Source organism: Cervus elaphus, chromosome 10, assembly GCF_910594005.1.
Source record: "Cervus elaphus chromosome 10, mCerEla1.1, whole genome shotgun sequence".
NCBI classification, from domain to species: Eukaryota; Metazoa; Chordata; class Mammalia; order Artiodactyla; family Cervidae; genus Cervus; species Cervus elaphus.
In genome coordinates, this window is record NC_057824.1 from 51682457 (window position 1) to 51701369 (window position 18913).

General features: G+C 52.0%; 1 protein-coding gene across 5 annotated transcripts in view; it reads right to left on the minus strand.

Annotated features, from left to right (window-relative positions):
* The window catches only part of CYTH3 (cytohesin 3), a 66725-nt gene that overhangs the window by 4955 nt on the left and 42857 nt on the right, over positions 1–18913 (minus strand). For all 5 annotated transcript variants that reach the window (XM_043915339.1, XM_043915338.1, XM_043915336.1 and 2 more), the window contains exons 2-9: positions 11385–11467; positions 9819–9883; positions 9342–9408; positions 6151–6269; positions 4095–4175; positions 3243–3355; positions 3001–3149; positions 2648–2759 (exon numbers count right to left, since the gene is read on the minus strand). In XM_043915339.1, coding sequence (XP_043771274.1) covers positions 2648–2759; positions 3001–3149; positions 3243–3355; positions 4095–4175; positions 6151–6269; positions 9342–9408; positions 9819–9883; positions 11385–11467 — 789 coding nt within the window. The remainder of the gene's footprint in view (positions 1–2647; positions 2760–3000; positions 3150–3242; positions 3356–4094; positions 4176–6150; positions 6270–9341; positions 9409–9818; positions 9884–11384; positions 11468–18913) is intronic.

The following is an 18913-nucleotide window of genomic DNA, read 5'->3' on the forward strand; positions in this document are numbered from 1 at the left end:
CGCTGTCCTTGGGGGCCCTCAGACCCTGAGGCCCCTTCATGCCTCCAACCCCCAAGGCCTCCATCCCCTCGAGGTGTTGTCCTGAACCGTGGGCAAGTCTCTCTGTTCTCCTGGAAGGCCTCTCAGCTCTTCTGCACCTAGAATCCTGCCCTGCTACACCCAAGTTCAGTGGCACGTCTGGAGGAGCCCAACCCCTGGTCCAGCTCGAGACCAGGTGAGCCTCTTGGGCCGGGGGCAGTGGGCATTGAGACAGAGGTGTGGGGTCAGGTGGACCCCTGAGCCTGGCCCAGCCCCAGGCCCCCCTTTCAGGGTGGCGGCAGTGATACTCGTGGTCTCTGAGCTCCAGCAGGTTTTGCTGCAGGAGACGGAGCAGCCCTGCTCATGCATGTATTTGTGGCTGGGCTTCGGAACAAGGGGATACACACACACACAGACACACACACACCCCTGCAGGAAGCAGCCTGGCTGCTCCTGACTAGTATGGGTAGAAGCAGCCCTTTTCTCTTTGTAAACGCCTGCTGCCTGCATGGTTGTTAGCAGACACAGGCTCTCGTGCATACCACGCAAGCCTCTTCTCCATGCCAGCTCTGCGCCAACCACACTCCTGTCTGTATTAACACAACTGACTCACTCTCAAAACACAGTGACTACATGGTATTTACAGGACCATCATTAAGCACCATCACCAGGCTCTGCTCTGGTGGGGCACCTCTAAGCACCGTCTCCTCTAAGATTAACTTACGACAACAAACCCCCAAGCAAGGTCACGCTGGGACTGCCAGTTCCTAACCTAGCACATGCGTGGCCACAGTTCTGACTTCTCTGCCTGCCTGTGCAGGCCGTTCAGGGACCCAGGAATGTGTGTCCTCACCAAGTACAGGTGTGCACCCAGGCCCAGTCTAACACTCCCTCAGCACCCACCTCCTGGGTCCCTAGGGGACCGACACCCCGGGACCCTTCGTGGGGTCAGAACCACAGGCAGGAATCTGGCGCGCTGACCAGTCGGCCGTGTGCTGGACACCCAGGGGGATGCTAACAGCTCAGAGCAGAGCGGCCCCGGGGGCTGAGGCTCCGGGTTGCAGGTGAGACCTGTGCCATCAACCAGCTCTGTGGCCCTCAGCCTTGGGCCTGAGGACACAGCGGAGGGCACGGTAATGGGGGACAGCAGACCCCAGGCCCCTGGGCACCAACCGGCCCTGTGCCTCATGTTGGGGCTCTCCCCCAACGCTGCAGTCCGGTTATCTGCACGACCAGATGACAGGCTGGAACACAAGCCCTGGTGTCAGACATCTGGTTGTCTTCAGAGCCACCCAGCTGGCACTGGGGGCACCCTGGCTGCCAGGAGGGCCTGTGCTGTCACCATCCTGGGGGGCACCTGCTGGCAACACACAACAGGAAAGGCCCAAGTGCAGCTGCTGCTCTTCTGGGCACCTTCCTTGTGCCCTCCTCCCGGGCCCCCAGGCTGGGTGGGATCTCAAAGCCTGGTGCATCTGGAAGGTCACTCGGGCATTACTCAGGGCCATTGCTACGGTTCTGGCTTTTTAGGCAAAGATCCAGAAGTCTTCCAAACCCTGGCACAGCCAGAGAAAGATCAGAGCTGGATCCCAAATTAGGACAGCCGCCCCGTGCTACACACCCTTACACCGGCCACACTGTCACCAGAGCCATGTTCATCCTCTCTCGGTTAAAGACTCAAACCACCAGCATTCCTGTAGGCCCCAGTGTCCAACACACTGTCTGCAGAGTGCCTGCGTCATCTGCCTCATCTCACAGGCTCTAATGTCACCAGAAGGAGGAATCTCAACCCCCACCAGAATGAAAGCTCCCTACCGATCCCTAAGATGGCCCAGAAAATATAAATGCTCTTCTGCTTATTTGTCAATAGTCAAGAAGTTCTTAACACGTGTCTCCCATCCAAGTACTAACCAGACCTGGCCCTGCTTAGCTTCCGAGGTCAGACGAGAGCACCCGCGTTCTAACACACGCGCCTGGACTCTGCACAGGTGGTGCAAACACGCACCGCCTGGTTAGCGGGATGGGCGGCGGGCGATGCGCTCAGGCCCAAGGACGCGGAGGGGCGAGCTGGTCTCCGCTCGGCATCTCCACGCGCCTCGGTCCCTCACTCCTCGCCCAGCCGCGGAGGGGCGACGCGGCCGCGGCACCTGGCCCTGCGTGGAGGATGAAGTGAGCCCGGCACGTCGGAAGCCACGAGGGCCAGATGGATGGCAGGCAAGTCGGAGCTTCACACGAACCGACAGAGAGAGAGAGGAGAGGGCAGCTGGCAAGGAGCAAGAAGCCGCTGGGTACGTACCTCCTAACGCAGGACAAGCAGGGACAGCCCGTCACAGAACAGAAAGGTGGGAGCCACAGGCAGAAGGAAAACAACAAGAAGGCACATTTAAACCACGCATCAAAAGTCAGCCACACCGAACCAAGAGAGGCGGCCGGCGCCCGGGGGGGCGGCGCTGCCGCGGAGCAGACCCCACTGCGGGCGCGCCTGGCCGCTAGGGGGCGGTGTGCGGGGACCTCGGGGAGCCGCCGCCTCTGGCCGCGCGGGGAGGCGCTCCGGGCACCGCAGGGGCTGCGGCGCGGGCGGGCGCAGGCAGAGGGGCTACGGCGGGGTCCCGCCCCAGGCACCGCTGCTCACCCAGCTTCAGGAGCCAGCCCTCGCGGTCGGGGTTGAAGAACGTGTGCGTCAGGTCGTTGCCGTCGTCCTCGGGGATCTTGAACGGCTCGTTCTTGATGCTCTCGTACAGGTTCTGCGCAGGGAGGGGGCGGTGGGGGCTCAGGCCGAGCGCGACCAGCCACCCCGCGAAGCCCCCAGGGGCGCGCCCGGGGACTCTCTAAAGGCCGTCAACTTGGGCGCAAGGGCAGGGCCTGACGCTCCTGAGCCACAGAGGTGGGGACGGGACGAGGGGGACACGGGGGGCATGGGGGGGCTACCTGGGGGTACACGGGGAGGGCGCACGGGGAGGAGGGGGACACGGCGGGGCGGCTCACCCGCAGCAGCTCCTCGGGGAGGTCCCCGCCCTCGTTGATGCCACGGTTCATGGTGACAAAGCGCTCGGCGGTGGGCTTGTCGCGCACGTTGTGATTGTGGAGGCTGGTGTTGAGCATGATGATGGCGAAGGACAGCACGTAGCATGTGTCTGGGGGGTCAGCGCCGCGGGCCGTCAGCGCCGGCCCAGCCTGGGCAACCCCACACATCATCCACCCACCGTGCTCCCACCGCGCGCACTCACCCGTGGACTGGAAGACGCCGGGGTTGCACAGGCAGTAGCGAGCAGCGAAGGCCTCCATCATGCGGTCGATCTTCTGCGCCTCGCCCGGCAGCCTGAAGCTCCAGAGGAACTGCCTGCAGAGGCGAGAACCCGGGGAGAGGGGTGGTGGGGGCGGGGTGGGCATCTCCAAGACCAGAGGCCCCGTCCAGGCAGCAGAAGCCGCTGACCCCCTGGACACTGAGGCGCCCCTGCTGTCTGCACTCCCCACCCATACGCGGGAGCCCCCGCAGCTGATGGAGAGAACAGGGTCCTCGTGGCCGCACCCCAGACTTGCCAGGCCTGCCCCTCCCCGAGACACAGTTTTCAAAACACGGAATCTAAAACTGGACCCGCCAGAGCGGCCTTCAGCCAAGGCCAGGGGCCGAGCCCACAGCAAGGCAGCGGCCACCGCGGTCCACGGCTGGGGGAGCAGTCACCAGGAGGGGGCGCTGCGGCAGAGGACACGGGAGACCGGCTGAGGGCAGCACCCGACCCCGAGGCTGGGAGCACGGGCCAGGGCGGCCTGCCGGGCACACGCTGGGCCTCCAGGCGGTTAGTGGGCAGAGCCGAATGTGGCGTCGTGGGCCCAGGCCTGGTGGCACTGAGGCTGCACCCAGAAGTGGGAGGGGGGCACCCACAGCTGCCAGAGACCAGGCAGAGAGCGAAGGTGGAGCGACCGGGAGCGGGGCCAGAACCTGGGCCACGAGGAGGCAGGGGAGGCCCGGCCCCCGTTCCTCCCTCTGGCAGCGGACTTACCCGGAGGGTCACCGCCCGGCACTGCCGGGCCACTCGCCCACCCAGCCTCCCTTCACTGCGCAGGGGATGAACGCTCACCTTAAGGCTTGTACGAGGTTGAGATCAGCAAACTCATGGAGTTCCACAAAAGCCTGAAGAACTTTAATGTTAAATTCATCCCTAGAAAAGAAAATGGACTTTACAGCCTCACTGCATGTCATTTCAGTCGTCTTACTAGACATTTCCTAAAGCAAGTGCTCAAGAGATTTTAATGTCATATGACTAAAAGACAAGTTATTTTTCACGGTGCGTTTGTTTTCAGGCTGAGCACAAAGGAGACCCAGTAGGATGTGGCGTTTACGTCACAATCAGTACGAGTCAGGAGAAGACCCCAAATATGAGCCCGACTACCAAGGTTCAGAGTCCCCTGTGCGGAGCGCTAAGGCGCCCACCCAGGTGCGTGGTGCAGAGTCTCAAGCTCAGGGCCACCACGAAGCAGGCGCTAGTCCCGTTCCCGCCTCCCAGGTGGGATTCTGAGGCTCAGAGCCAGGAAACGGCTCCTCCAGGGTCACGAGCCAGAAGGCGAGGTCCTGGGCTCAGAGAGGAAGACGGTTTGGAGGTGATGCCTGCCATTAATAACGAGCTCTTACAAACTAAACCGAGCAGAGTTTAGTAGAGTATCAGTAGAGTTACTCGGTCACATGGTAAGTTCACTATTTGGAAGAACTGCCAATGACTTTCCAAAATGGTTGTACCATTGTTTTTTTTATAGCCACATGAGGGTTCCAATTTCTCCACATCCTCACCAACATTTATGATCTTCTGTAATGACGGCCATTCCTAGTGGATGTCAACGGCTACCTCACCATGGTTTTGAATGCATTTCGCTGATGACTCATGATGTTGAGCATCTCCCCATGTGCTTACTGGCCACTGTGCCTGTGGCCTTGTCACACGCCTGTGTGTTCTGGCTGCACGGGCGCTTTGCTACAGTGCTCGAGGAACAAGCTTAGTTGCCCCATGGCACGTGGGATCTCTGTTCCCCAACGAGGGACTGAACCTGCGTCCCCTGCGCTGGACCGCCAGGAAGTCCCCATCATACACCTATGCATGTATATCCTCTCTGGATGAATGTCTATTCAGACCCTTTGCCCATCTGACGACTCTTTATGACCGAGTTGTAAGAATTCTTTTTATAATATACCGGATACAAGTCCTGATTAGATTTATTTCTGATCTACAAATACTTCCTCCTATCCTGTGGGTTGTCTTCTCCCTCTCTTGATGATGTCCTACGAAGCAACTGATGTTTTGGAATTTAATGATTCTGTTTCTCTCTTTTGCTGTCATATCTAAGAAACCTTTTCCTCATCGAAGGTCACAGAGATTCATCACTAGGTTTTCTTCTTACAGTTTCAGTGCTTGTGTCTAGGTCTTTGGTGAGCGATCCAGTGCCGTTTTTCTGCGTGTGGATTATCCAGCAGTCTCAGCACCATGTGCTTGAGGGACTATCTCCCCCACCCAAACAGACTTGGCACCTCCTTTGATGGTCTATGTGAGGATCTATTTCTGGATTCTCAACTCTGTTCCATGACCTATATGTCTGTTCTTACACCAGCACACCAGACTTTCTTCGTTAGTGGAGCTTTTAGTCTGTTTTCTAATTGGGAAGTGTACGTTTTCCAACTTTGTTCTTCTTTTCCAAGATGGCTATGGCTATTCTGGGTTCCTTGAATTTCTGTATGAATTATGGGATGAGCTTGTCAACTTCTACAAAGAAATTAGCTTGGATTTTTGCTAGGGAGTATGTTAAATTTGTTTATCAAGGTGTAGGCAGTTGCCATTTTTGCAACATTAAGTCTTCCTCATACCCCCAGCTAATGGGGGCAAGACAACCGCTGAGAGAGCCGAGGCTTCTGTGCCAAACATCCCAAGAAGGTCACGATGCTTTCTGGGTTGAGCAGCAGCCTCCTCGGTTCTGCCCCAGTCCCCGGGGTGAGCAGAGTGCCCCAGAGGAGCAGACCCCACCTGGCCCCAGGACTGCCCCCTGGCCACAAGGACACGGGGAGCACAGGCACCCCCGGGGGCCCACGTGACAGACCCTGATGCAAGGGTTGCCCTGGGCAGGCGGGTGGCCCTCTGCCCTTGAACTCACCTCTCACCCAGGTAGTCCCCGATGACGGTCTTATTCAGGCCTTCCCCTTTATACAGGAACTGGGCCACATCCTCCGGGGAGCTCTGCAGCAGGTCGTTCTCTATTAGAAACTGGATTCCCTGGAGAGGAGTGTGAAGGAAGCAGCGCTGAGGAAGGTCCAGAGACCACTGGTTCAGACACAGCCGAACTGACATGAGAGCACGGGGGGGTGCTCCCATCGCCGAAGTCATCTCGGCCGTCACAGCAAAGTGCTTCCAGGCCTCCTGGCGAGCGGCTGGGCTAAGGACACACAGGCTGAGGAGCAAGCCCTCCCAAGTGTCACCAGACATTATTAAGGCAGAAGGAGCCACGACACAGAACCTCCCCAGCTCAGGAAAAGGGCCTGTGCTGCGTGTGAGAGGAGCTTGTCGTACGCGGCTGGCCAACCCAACGCCGGTCCCAAGCACCCCTCCCTATCCTCCCCTCCAACTTGAAATGACCTCGTGAACAGATCAGGTCAAAGAGACGGATGAAGTCTGTGAGAGGGACCCGGGAGAGCTGCTCGTTTTCTGATAAAAGGGGACTCCTGAGCAGCGCGGCTCCTTCCTCCTGCTTCCTGCCGTGAGTGCAGACGTGATGGCAGGAGCCGTGGCAGCCGGCACGTAGGCAAATGGCAGGAAGAGCACAGAACCCGGGGCTGCCACCTGGGCGCCACTCGATGCCTGAGGCCACCTCTGCCGTGAGAAGACAGCCTGTGGTGTGAGCCGTCTTCATGGACGTCCTGCCACCTGTGGCTGAACACACAATCAGTCACCACGCCACTGAGCTCAGGCAGTCAAATGCACACCCACGGGGACCGGCCCACAGTCTCTACGAGTGCCTGCTGGGCCCAAGCTAGCAGTGCTCCGGCTCGCGGGAAGCCCAGCGAGAGCAAAAGTCTACCTCCAACACAGCTTCTGAGCTGCTTTCAAAACACACATCAGAAAGCTTTTAAAGGAAGAGGGAATTCTGCTGTCTATTTGCCCCAGAGGTTGTTTCTACAAATGCAGAGATGGCCTTCCAGCTAAAAGTCTAAAGGCCCAAGGCCAGGGCTCCCTCGCACAATCCATCTGAAAAGTCTATTAATTTTTTAAACCCATGAACGTCCCCAACAGCCTTATTTGGAATTTTTAAAAACTGGCAACAACCCAGCAGTCAATCAGAGAACCATCAAGTACATTCTAGCACATTCACATGATGGAAGACCACAGAACCCGATGGAGTAAACACGGGCACGGATAAAACCCACAGACGTGACACGGGGTAAGAAGACTCAGTATACTGTAATTCCACCTATGTAAACTTTTAAAAAGCCAACACTCAGGTGCCCTGCGTCTTGGTCTGGGTTGTAGTTACACATGTATTTGGCATTTGTTAAAATTCTTCAAGCTGTACATTTAAAATCTGTGCACCATGTTATTCTTCAAAAGAAAAAAAAAAGTTTACTTTAGAAACCCAGTAAGTCTGACAGTCTTAAATTAACTGCCCTATATTTCTGGTGGGAGCTTAAGTGGGTGCAGCCACCTGGGTATCATTTTCAGAGTGTGAAGACACACACCGGGACAGAGTGTTCTGATGAGAGGTGAGCCCTGTCCTCACCCAGATTCCTGGAAAACAACGCTGGAGACGAGGGCGGTGCCCGGGTGAGGGACGGAGGGAGGCAGGGGAGGCTGGGCAGAGGCTGTCTGACCTCAAATCCATGCCACGGGGTCAGAGGCAGGGCCGCCCCTCACGGCCTCACTGGTTCCTCGTCGTGAGGACTCGACGGGCTGTGGGCGAGACTGTAGACTCTGTGCCCCCCACACTGCAGGGAGCTGGGGAGAGGGCCCCCTGAGGTCCCGGACACAGACCGGCGGGAGCTCCCTGGGGCGCAGGTCCCTGTGACCACCATGGCTGTGATACCAGCGAGGGTGGTGCCCAGCGGCCACCCGTCCCAGCCCCCCAGGCAGCCCCCCGCAGCGGCGGCCTCCCTGCTGGGGGTGTTCGTGGCCGGGGGCCCGTGGTGAGGCCGTGGCTGCGAGACTTTACTGTGAGCGCTGGTTTCTTTGCTATTTTTTTTTTGGCTGTGCTGCTGGGTATGATCTTAGTTCCCTGACAGAGATTGAACCCTCGCGCCCCGCCACCACCACCCCCCACCCACAGTGAAAGCATGGAGTCTTAACCACTGGACCACCTGGGAAAAGGCCTTTTTAATCCAGCATCTCGCCCATGGGTTCTGGCTTAGACATGTACTATCCCAATGACTCCGTTTCTGAAGACCAGAGAAGGTCTTAGTGGTGAATGTAAATCACTTTTCCAGAGACTGTGGAAAACGTTATTTCATCCTTGATTCAGTGACGCTGAGGACAAGGTGGCCGTGATCTTCATTTCTTCTTAGAGAGGCTGGTCTCTCCCTGGAAATTTCGTGAGCTTCTCTTTATACACAAGTTTCCTGATATTTCACTTGATACAGCGACGTGTGCAGGTCTTTTAAAACCGTATATCCCACTTGGCATTTGGTGAGCCCTTTCAGTCTGAGGAGCTGATCTTCCTCCAGTTCTGAAATGTTCCAGTAGTTCTCTGGAACCAGAAGGGCGCTGGAGGGACTAAGTGCTTCCTCCACACAGCTCCTGACAGTTACTTCTCAGTAAACCTTAGTCCTCCTTATTGCAGGCGTGATGCGGAGTGCATCGGATTCCTAGGCCCTGACAGCAAGCATCTCAGGCCAAGCAGGGACACCACCCTCAGCTGTCTGTTCTAAGAGAAAACCTGACTCTCTCCACGAACTGGACGGCCTCCCCTGAGCTGCACCTAAACTTAAGGCTTGGTTTTTAAAACTTCCACCTGTTAGATCATCTCCCTCCAGTGCTTGTCACATCTACTCTGTAAACTCAACTTCCAAAGAGAAGGAAAAAAAAAAAACCTCTTGTTACAAATCCCAAATATCAGGTCATCACCAAGTTCACAAAACTGTTCCCCTGACGATCTGGAGTTGACTCACAGCTTGTCAGCAGAGAATCAGGAAGCAGCGGGCAAACTCTCACGGCGGCCTGAGCACCCCGCTAAATGAGCCGCTCCTGCGCCTACGGACGTGCTGTATCTGAAGAAAACTCCCTACGGGAGCCCTCGCGCCGGGACTCACGGCGTGGCTGTCTGTAAATAACCTGCACCCGGGCTCGTGCCTGACCGCTTACCTTTTTGGGATCCATGTTGAACTTCTTCCTTCCCATGGCGATCTGCTTGTTCCTCTGAGTCGTTTTGCTGCGCGTGTGGAACAATGAAGAAGCTATTACTGGACGTCCGCACAGAGCACGGGGAGTCCGGGTCCCCTCCTGACAGGACAGCTCGGGACGGAACGGGCACAGCCCCCCAGCGCCCCTGCCCGAGGGTCCCCCAGTCTCCCGGGTGGGTGCAGCTCAGGGCGGCCACGAGGCTCTTTCCTTTCCCGGTGATGGACTGCCGAGCAGCAGCAGAGCTCCCGGTTAGAGAGCGGGCACGTCGGGGCAGGGTGCTCCTGAGGGGCGTGTGCCGCGTCCTCAGCGCCAAGGCCGGACAGTGAGGGGTGCCGGAGAAGGGCCAGCCCCCCACAGGCGCCCCCCTCCCCACTGCCGTCACCACGCGGCCCGAGCTCGGCCGGACAGCGGGCTGGAGGGGCAGCCACGGCCGCTCACCTCTCCTCCACCGACGTGAGGTTGTCGATCTCCGTCATCACTTCTGCGATTTCATACTTCAGCCTCTGTCGAGACAGACAGCGCGCGCTGTGGGGCTGACAGAGGGGCCTCTGCCTCCCGGAGACCTTTCAGGACCCCAGGTTCGAGCCGCCCTCGGGTGCGTCCGGACAACACAAGTGTGGAGAAACCAAGACTGCTTCTCGACACAGACAGCCTCCCAGTCAGCGCCACCCCAGCTCAGGAGCAAACAAAATGACCGCCTGCCCACCTTCCGTCAGAACGAGAGCAGAGGGGCCCAGCAGGCAGAGTCTAGAGGGCGTGTGTGTAAAACCACAGGGGTAAAAAGAGACACAGCAAAAGGAAGCAACAGACCCAGCCACACGCCCATCTGCCATGGCTGGCACCCAGGTTCTCAGGATGGCCTGGGCCAGACAAACACAGGTCAGTCCCAGGCCCCCAACCACCGCCTCTGGATGATTTCTGTCACCCTGGGTGAGACGAGGCATCATGGACAGAGCCCAGGAGGCAGGAGGTTCTTGCCTGTGGCCTCAGGCAAGCCCAGGCCTCACGGAGGGACGGGTCCTCCCCACTGAGACAACTCTGAGCTCCTGGGTCTTGGCGGCCTCAGCGCAGAAGTGAGGTCGTGAGAACCACACGAGAATCCGTGGGCACTGTGATCATGAATGTCCACATCGGAATGCGAGCCTTAAAACATACTTTCAACCAAAGCACACATTCTGGGTTACCTGACTTTCCCAAGAATGACAGGTAACCACAGAAGAAAAAGTTTTACAAACTGTCTTCTCAACTACAAGGAAATTTTTATCGAGACCCTATGATCTTAGGCGCCAGGACACTCCAGACTCACACTGTGAGCGCCTACAAAGGAGCTGCTGTCTGGACACGGCTCGGTCCCACGGCCAGTGGCCGGGGAGGCGGAGTGGACTTGGGCTCGCCAGTGGTTAGGAGGCTGCTCAAAGAGCAGCCGCACGTCCGATCGGCTTCCCCAGGAAGCCGCTCCTCTGACTCATTCCTACAAATGTCACAGGCGCACCGACCCGGAGACTGTGGCTGACCCCCCTGCACCTCCCGTGGGAGCCCTCCCGTCCTCTGAGCTCACCAGGGTGGAAGCTCAACGCCCGTCTGTGTTTATCTGTCCTACTCCCACCAGCTGGCAGGTGCTGGGTGCGTGGCCAGAACTCGATATAGGTTTAGCCTTTTATTCAAAAGATCCCTGAGTGCCAATAACCTGCTAGGCAGTGTCCTGGGTGCTGGGGACGCTGGTCAACGAGACAGGGGCTCGTCCTACAATTTCCAAGGGCAGTACATGTGACGCCCTCTGTGACGCTGGAGTCAGGCGTCACTTGCTCTAGACTCCAGTCCTGCCTTCTCCTCCACCCCGGTGAGCACCAGTTCTCTTCCACCAGCCAAGGTAAGTCCTACTCCCTGCCTCCCCATGTGGTTCGAATATGCACACACTAAATACCCACTTTTTCACATTTTCATGAAGCTACCCGATTTACAATTTTACCTAAGAGCAAAAACGAAAAGACATTTTTTTTTTACCTCGATGTCATCAATAAGTTCCTTTTTTCTTCGACGGATGTCTAAAAGTTCTTCTCTTTCTTCTAGTGAGAGGTCTTCAGGCACTGAAATTTTAAAAAACCAAATTAAGCAATTAGACAACTCTGGAGAACAATGTGTAGATGTCCACTGAGGTTGGAGATGGGCATACGTGCAAGCTAGCAATTCTGTGCCCAGGTATTTATCCAAAGGAACCAAGGAACCTTCACTTACAGACCACATGTAGCACACTGTAGCAGCACTGTTTTGATAGAAAAACAACCTGCGTCACCACTAATAAGAAAACAAATTGCAGTACAGTTATGAGACATTCCAGAAGGATAGTGTGTGTGTGTGCGCGCGCGTGTGTGTGCGTGTGTGTGTGCGCGCGCTCGTAGCTCAGTCATGTCCAACTCTGCAATCTCACAGACTGTAACCTGCTAGGCTTCTCTGTCCATGGGATTCTCCACGCAAGGATACTGGAGCGGATTGCCATTCCCTTCTCCAGAGGATGTTCCCCACCCAGGGATTGAACCCAGGTCCCCAGCACTGCAGGCAGATTCTTTACCATCTGAGCTACAGGGAAGAAGGATATTAGGAAGCATCAACACAGTGAGTGAAGGCTGGCTGCTGCACGGATTATTTGTTTAATTTTAATTGACAGAGTTCTTCATAATATCCTGGTATTAATGATTAACCCCTGCAGCTCTTTCCATTCTTATGTCTATATTCTCTTTATTTTATGCTATAATTGACTTATTTCATAAAGCTTTTCAGAGAAACAGTCTTTGATTTTAATAATCCTCTACTGTGTGTTTAATTTCTATTTCATTAATTTGTTTAAAACAAACAAAATATTAAGAATCTAAGCAAACAGCAAGAGAACACAGAGAGCTTCGACAAACAAATTAAGATAATGTGATCATGGCACAGGGGTAGACAGCCGGACCAATGAACTTGAAGACAGAAGCCAGAAAGATACACATGGACTTAGAGCAACGTGATTCAGCACAGAGCTGACACTGCAGTCCCGAGAGACAGGCTGGACTCCGACGTATGACGTGTGCCGTGTCAGTTACCTCCGTGTGAGAGAACGAAACTGAACCCTGATGATCGTCACACTTTTAATCCGTTCCAAGTAGAATAAAGGCTTAAATTCACATAATTTCTTATAAAGAATGAATGTATTTATAAATTCAGAGTAGGAAATTGTTTCACACACCCTACACCCTCCTCCCGCCACCAAATAACTTTGAGAGCAGCCATTATTATCCTAATTTTATAATTAGGGAAACAGGCCAAGAGACATCTAATGATCTTCCCTGATAGAGAAAGAATATTTGAAAAAGTAATGGCTAAAATGTTCTGTATTTGATAAAAGACATGAATATACATATCCCAGGTGCTCAAGCTCCAAGCAGGATAAACCCAAAGATCCACAGGTCCCAGAGTATGTTACACATGGGCCCAGCAGCTCAAGAGTATCACCATGGGCATGGTCTTTCCATCCTGGTGTCCAAAGTGTCGGGCTCATCCTAAAGCTGCTGCTAGCGGCTTCCAGCAGCTTCTTATTTATGCATGGGGGGGGGGGTACCCAGATCAAGAGAAAAAATGAGAACCAGCAGAAAATGCTGCTTCCAAAACCAAGACAGGAAAGATGTGCCAATCCTTGAACTTTCCAAGGAATTACTCTTAGCAGCAAGCATCTTAATGTAATTAAGAAGGAAATTTGAAAGTAAACAACCAGTTGGTTGACACTATCCTGTTATGAAAAATTAAATATACCTACAGAGAACAGACAGGGCTCCCAAAAGAAACCTCATAAGGAATAAAAAACCTGTTGTGCTGCTGAGTTCTGTGTAGATAGATGAGAACAAGAGTCTGAAAGGGTGGCGCTCTAGTTCAATCATCAATAGACTTTTTGGTTTAAGAAAACCCACCTCCAGCTTCTCCCCTCCAGCCCTGATGATGAGTAGGGTTGGCTGATTACAGAATGAAGGTACATCCTAAGAGAATCTAAACACAGGGGTGATTCAACTCAAGATCCGGAAGCTTCTAGCCATGATCGTCAGTGGATTTCCTTGACCTTCTCTCAGTAACGCCCATCGTGTCCTAGACCATTAAGGCCCTAACGAGTTAAAGTACTGACCATTTACTTTACAGTTACTCTGACCAGAATTTGCACCTCTAAAACAAAGACAGATTCTGTAAGGTGGAATAATGACATTGTGACTGTTAAAAAAAAGTCCTTATTCACACTGTTGAACGGCGAGCTGTGATGTTATTACATCCGTACTTAGAAATGGTTTAGCCAAAAACTAATTAGGCAAAATGGTAACAACTGGTAAATCTACTGGTTTAATATATGGGTATGCATTATCTATTTTATACTATAAGGGTTTAGAATTTTTCATAAGTTAAAAAAAAAAAAGGTTTCGAGTACAAATGGCACCTTTTCAGGGTGTTTGGCTGAAGTATTAATGAGAAATAATGGGATGTTCCCTGGCACACTTGAAAGAATTAGTAAATAGAATAGAAGCAGGTAATGAAATACTCGGGGCCAGTCTCTTCAAGCCGTCACTGAAACATCTCACTGTCCTGTTATTTCCATCACCACCCGAAATGCACGGTGAATACCAACATTCTGCTGGTAATCAGGGACAGTCTATCAGTATCTCTCAGCGTTCAAAAGAACTTGGCGACCACAGACTCTGCTCATGCACAGGTGACCTCACACGCAAGCGCAATGGGAAAAAAACGGGGAGGTAAGCCACGTACAGAGAAGGTGTTCTTAATTATCACCACCTCTCCCACAACTCAGCAGCCTTCTCGCAGTAAAGGCAAAAATTGGGTTTGGCTTGCTTACCATCCATATTTTGTCACTTTGACTTTGTTAGGTAAGATGAAAGTCTACAGCTGATCTATTTTTTCTCCTAAGAACCTAGTTTGTTTTTTTTCTTTACTGAAAAAGTTATACATGGATACGGTTACACACAGCCACATGCTCTCTGAACACATACAACAGGGCATGCAATGAGACATTTCGTTCCAACCTCAATAAAAGCTCTTTTTTAAAAAAAGCAAGTTAACTGGAACTTGCTGGTAACAATTCTGTGCAATTCACTTCAGCTGAACGCTCCAATCATGATCACAGTCTTCCTGATTTTCCAGCAATAAGGGTCTTGCTCAAGTCTCAACACAGTGACGGGGGAGGCAGAGACACGGGCTTATTCTTCATGTCCCTTCAGGCCTGTTCCATTAGCCATGACCAGCAGGTGTGGTTATTACAAACAAACGTTTTCACGGGGGAAAAGCAATGTGGAAAGGTGGCAAGAAATTCCCCATTTTAGTACAGAGGTGCTGCCAGTGAGGTTTCAGATTAAGCATCAGGGGCAATTTGTGTAATTCAGGCCAGGCCCCCCACCTTTCTTGAGAAGTCACTGCCTTCCCACAAATGGAGGCCCATGGGTGGGAGGGCTGTGTTTCGGGTTCGGGATGTGTGATTTAATTAAAGGACTGAAGTGAGAACTTCTGCTTTCAGCCCAGACGGAGTAACAGGGATAGACTTACCCTCCTGTCGGAAACAACAGCAACAACCGACACAGCTCTCCACCCTGCCAAGTAGCTTTCAACACAAAGGTGAAGCAAAGCCATCCTCAGACATTAAAATCTTGAAGCAACTTATCACCAGTTGACCTGCGCTATGCGGTGGTGGTTCAGTTGCTCAGTCGTGTCCAACTCTTCGTGGCTTCATGGACTGTAGCCCGCCAGGCTCCTCTCCCCACGGGGTTTCCCAGGCAAGGATGCTGGAGCGGGCTGCCACTTCCTCCTCCAGGGACCCTCCCAACAGGGATCGAACCTGCATCTCTTGCACTGCAGGTGATTCTTTACTGCTGAGCCACTAAGAAATGGTTTAAAGTCCTTCCGATGGGATGGGGGTGGGGTGGGGGCTGGACAGATACCAGAAGAAAAGCTGCATCTACATGGAAGAGTGGAAAATACTGTAAATGCTAACTATGGGAGTAAACCTTTCCCCCACATGATATGAATCTCTTAAGAACATTTACAGCTACCGTTTAAGGCAAAAATAACAAAAAAGTGTGCCAGGCTGATAACACACGAGCACAAAGGCTAAAAGGGGAGAAATGCAACTACACTGTTAGGAGCTGCCTACCCTGGATGTGAATGAAGTGGCATGATATTATTTGATAGTAGAGTCTGATAAATTAAAGGTATCTAATATCCAAGAAGATCTACCAATTAAAAACTAAAATAAACCACTAACATAAAGCATGCAAAAATAGCTTATTAGTAAGAGTGGCTCAGTCAGTAAAGAATCTGCCTGCAATGCAGGAGACAACACAGGTTCAACCCCTGGGTGGGGGAGATCCCCTGGAGAAGGGAATGGCAACCACTCCAGTATCCTTGCCTGGGAAATCCCATGGACAGAGGAGCCTGGTGGGCTACAGTCCATGGGGTCGCAAGCATCAGACACGACTTAGTGATTAAACCACCACTTTATGATGTTCAATAAAACCTCAGATCCCATTAAATATAACATCCATTTCAGTGATGTCAAGATTTGGAAAATTTTTGCAAATCAGAATCACTGGAAAAGAGAGATTATCATACATGCTGATCAAAGCATAAGCAGATGGTATCACAAAGTATGTTCTAATTTTCAAATTATATTAATAACCTATTTAGCTAACAGATTCCAATCCACCAAGAAGCTACAATTTGGTTTATTGCTATAGTTATCTAATGACTGCCTAGCAAATCTTACACACACACACACACAACCCTCTATAAGGTTAATCAGCAGCTCTCCTAGGAGATGATCATGCTCCAAAGATGTGAGCTACAGCCAGAAACCCTCACTGTTTTAGCCACTCAACATCAAACTGATAATTTAATAAATTTAACAAATTTGATAATAGGTGATAAAACAGAAATCAAACAAGCGTGTGCAGATGCCTCACAACTGCGTACTTTTGGTACCTAGCCCTAATGGAAACTGATGTCACCTAAACCTTCATTTTACCTTGACTACTAATTAATACCAACTTTTTTGTTATGATACGGTATTTTTCAGAGTTTTGGTCAATGCTGCAGGCACTAAGAATGCTGGCCAAGCGAGGGTTTGGCCTCTGGTCCCGTTAATTCGCTAGAAGAGAACTCTGAGACTCTGTACGGGAGTGTGGTTTAACCCAAGCAAATCACACCTCCCTGGAACACTATGAAAACTGGAGACAGGCAGTTAAAGCAGGAGTGGCCAGCTGCTCTGGCGGTGTGGCTGCATCGGGGGACACTGTGGCCGTCGGCAGCCGGCCCTCCGGGTCTGGTCACCCTAAGGACTGGTTGTCCCTTGTGAGATGACGGAGCAGAGTCTGCGTGGCTAGCGGGGCCAGCGGAACGTCAGCCACATCAGGGGCCAGGCCAGCGGAAGCCACCGTTCTGCTTCTCCATTCATCGACTGATGGATGCTTGGGCTGTTTCTACATTTTGGCTGTTGTCAACAATGCTGCTATGAACGTGAGAGTAAAATTTTCGAAATTTCAATCCACAAACATGGATTTGCTCCATAATCAAATGTCATACTGTACATCACCCCTCTTAGGACATTACGGTACATGTTAACATGTTAGAGAAGCCATGAAATCTGTAACCAGAGAAGCATCAGCAAAACCAACTGTATTAAACTAAGAGGGTTCTTTATTTTATACGTTTTTAAAGTGTATTTATTATTTATTATTATTTGTCTGCGCTGGGTCTTCGTTGCTGTGTGGGGACTTTCTCCAGTTGCAGTTAGCGGCTTCTCATTGCGGTGGCCTCTCTTGTTGGGACTTGCAGGCTCTTGAGTGTGGGCCCAGCAGTTACGGCGCAGGCTTACTCGGCCTGCAGCATGTGGGATCTTCCCGGACCAGGGATGGAACCTGCGTCTCCTGCATTGGCAGGCGGATTCTTAACCACTGGACCACCAGGGACGTCCCTGAGAAGGTTCTTTTTGTTTTGTTTTGTTTCCTGAGAAGATTCTTAACTGACTTGATCGTGGACTCATTTTTCTTTTTTACAAAACAGAACACCTCCATGCTCTGTAGCCTGTTGAGTATAATTAGATATAAACAGGCCTGGGTTTTTCTTCTCTTTAGATTAATTTCTGTTGGAGTATAGCTGCTTTACAATGCTGTCCTAGTCTCTGCTGTGCGGCAGAGTGAATCGCCTACACGTATACACGTATCCCCTCTTTTTCAGATCCCCTTCCCATTTAGGTCACCGCAGAGCCCAGAGTTCCCTGTGCCACTCAGCAGGTTCTCATGAGTTGCGTTCTATATATCGAGGTGCACACACGTCGATCCCAACCTCGAAACTCACCCACCTCCACCTTCCCCACCTTGGTGACCGCAAGTTTGCTTTCTACATCTGTGACTCTGCCTCATCTTTGCAAATAAGTTCATCTCTACCATTTAGATACAAGAGGCTTATTTAAAATGTAAGAATACAAAAATAAATAAATAAATAAAATGTAAGAATACCTAACAATTGAAGGCAGAAGGGTAGGGAGTGACAGACCAAGGGAAAGTTGGTCCTGTGGCGTGAACGCAGGCAAAAGGGACCAAAGATCAAGTCACTGGATACTGACATTGTTCCATTAATCCCCAAATTAACAAGTCTGAAATCTACTCATCTAACACGACAGGTTCAAAACACAGACAGCAGAAACTGACAGGTGCACTTGTAAAAATGGACTCTTCCTCAAGGTGAACGAAAGAGCTATAGATTTGACTAATTAACAAGCTGAACTAATAGGCATCCTCCGCTTCGTCAGTTTTAAGAGGCACATCTTCGCATCTCTGAAATCCAATGTGACACATACAGGTCACTGCCTTCACGTCTGGGAGTGAGCTTCCCACCGCCAGGGGCACTGCTGACGTGCCAGTCCTCAATGGGTCTGCGAAGAACACGATGGAGGAGCCATCTGAGGCAGAAACAGGAGCTGGTTACTGCTTCAGACCGCTCACGGGTACCCTCCGGTGAGATCCACCAAGGCTCAGCATGATAACCTGCAGAACTGGAGAACTCCCGAGACAGAACGGGAGGAGCCACTTAAAAGGGCCATGTCAGCTGTGCCTTGATCAGCAGAGGACAACACCGCTGCGTGAGCTGTGTGTGCCCGCAAACACCTGCTCTGCGTGGAGTGCGGCTCTCATTTTGAATATGTTTTAGGACCACCTCATTCAACTTATTTTGGTTCTATTTTACTCTATGTATGCATGATAGTAAAGGTTATTAGTAAATAACCTAAGCTACTACTAATAAAATAATTATTAGTAAATAATTAGTAAAGGCTATTAAAAAAATCAATGCTTCAAGTTCAAAGAACTCTTTCAATTAGTATAAATTTAAAAAAACCTAAGGGAGAAGAAATCATTAAGTCTGGTTTGACAGTTTTCTCCTTAATGGAACATAAAATGATGATGCACCTTACAATGACTGGAGACAGGTTCAATCAGACCCCGGCACCGCGCAGC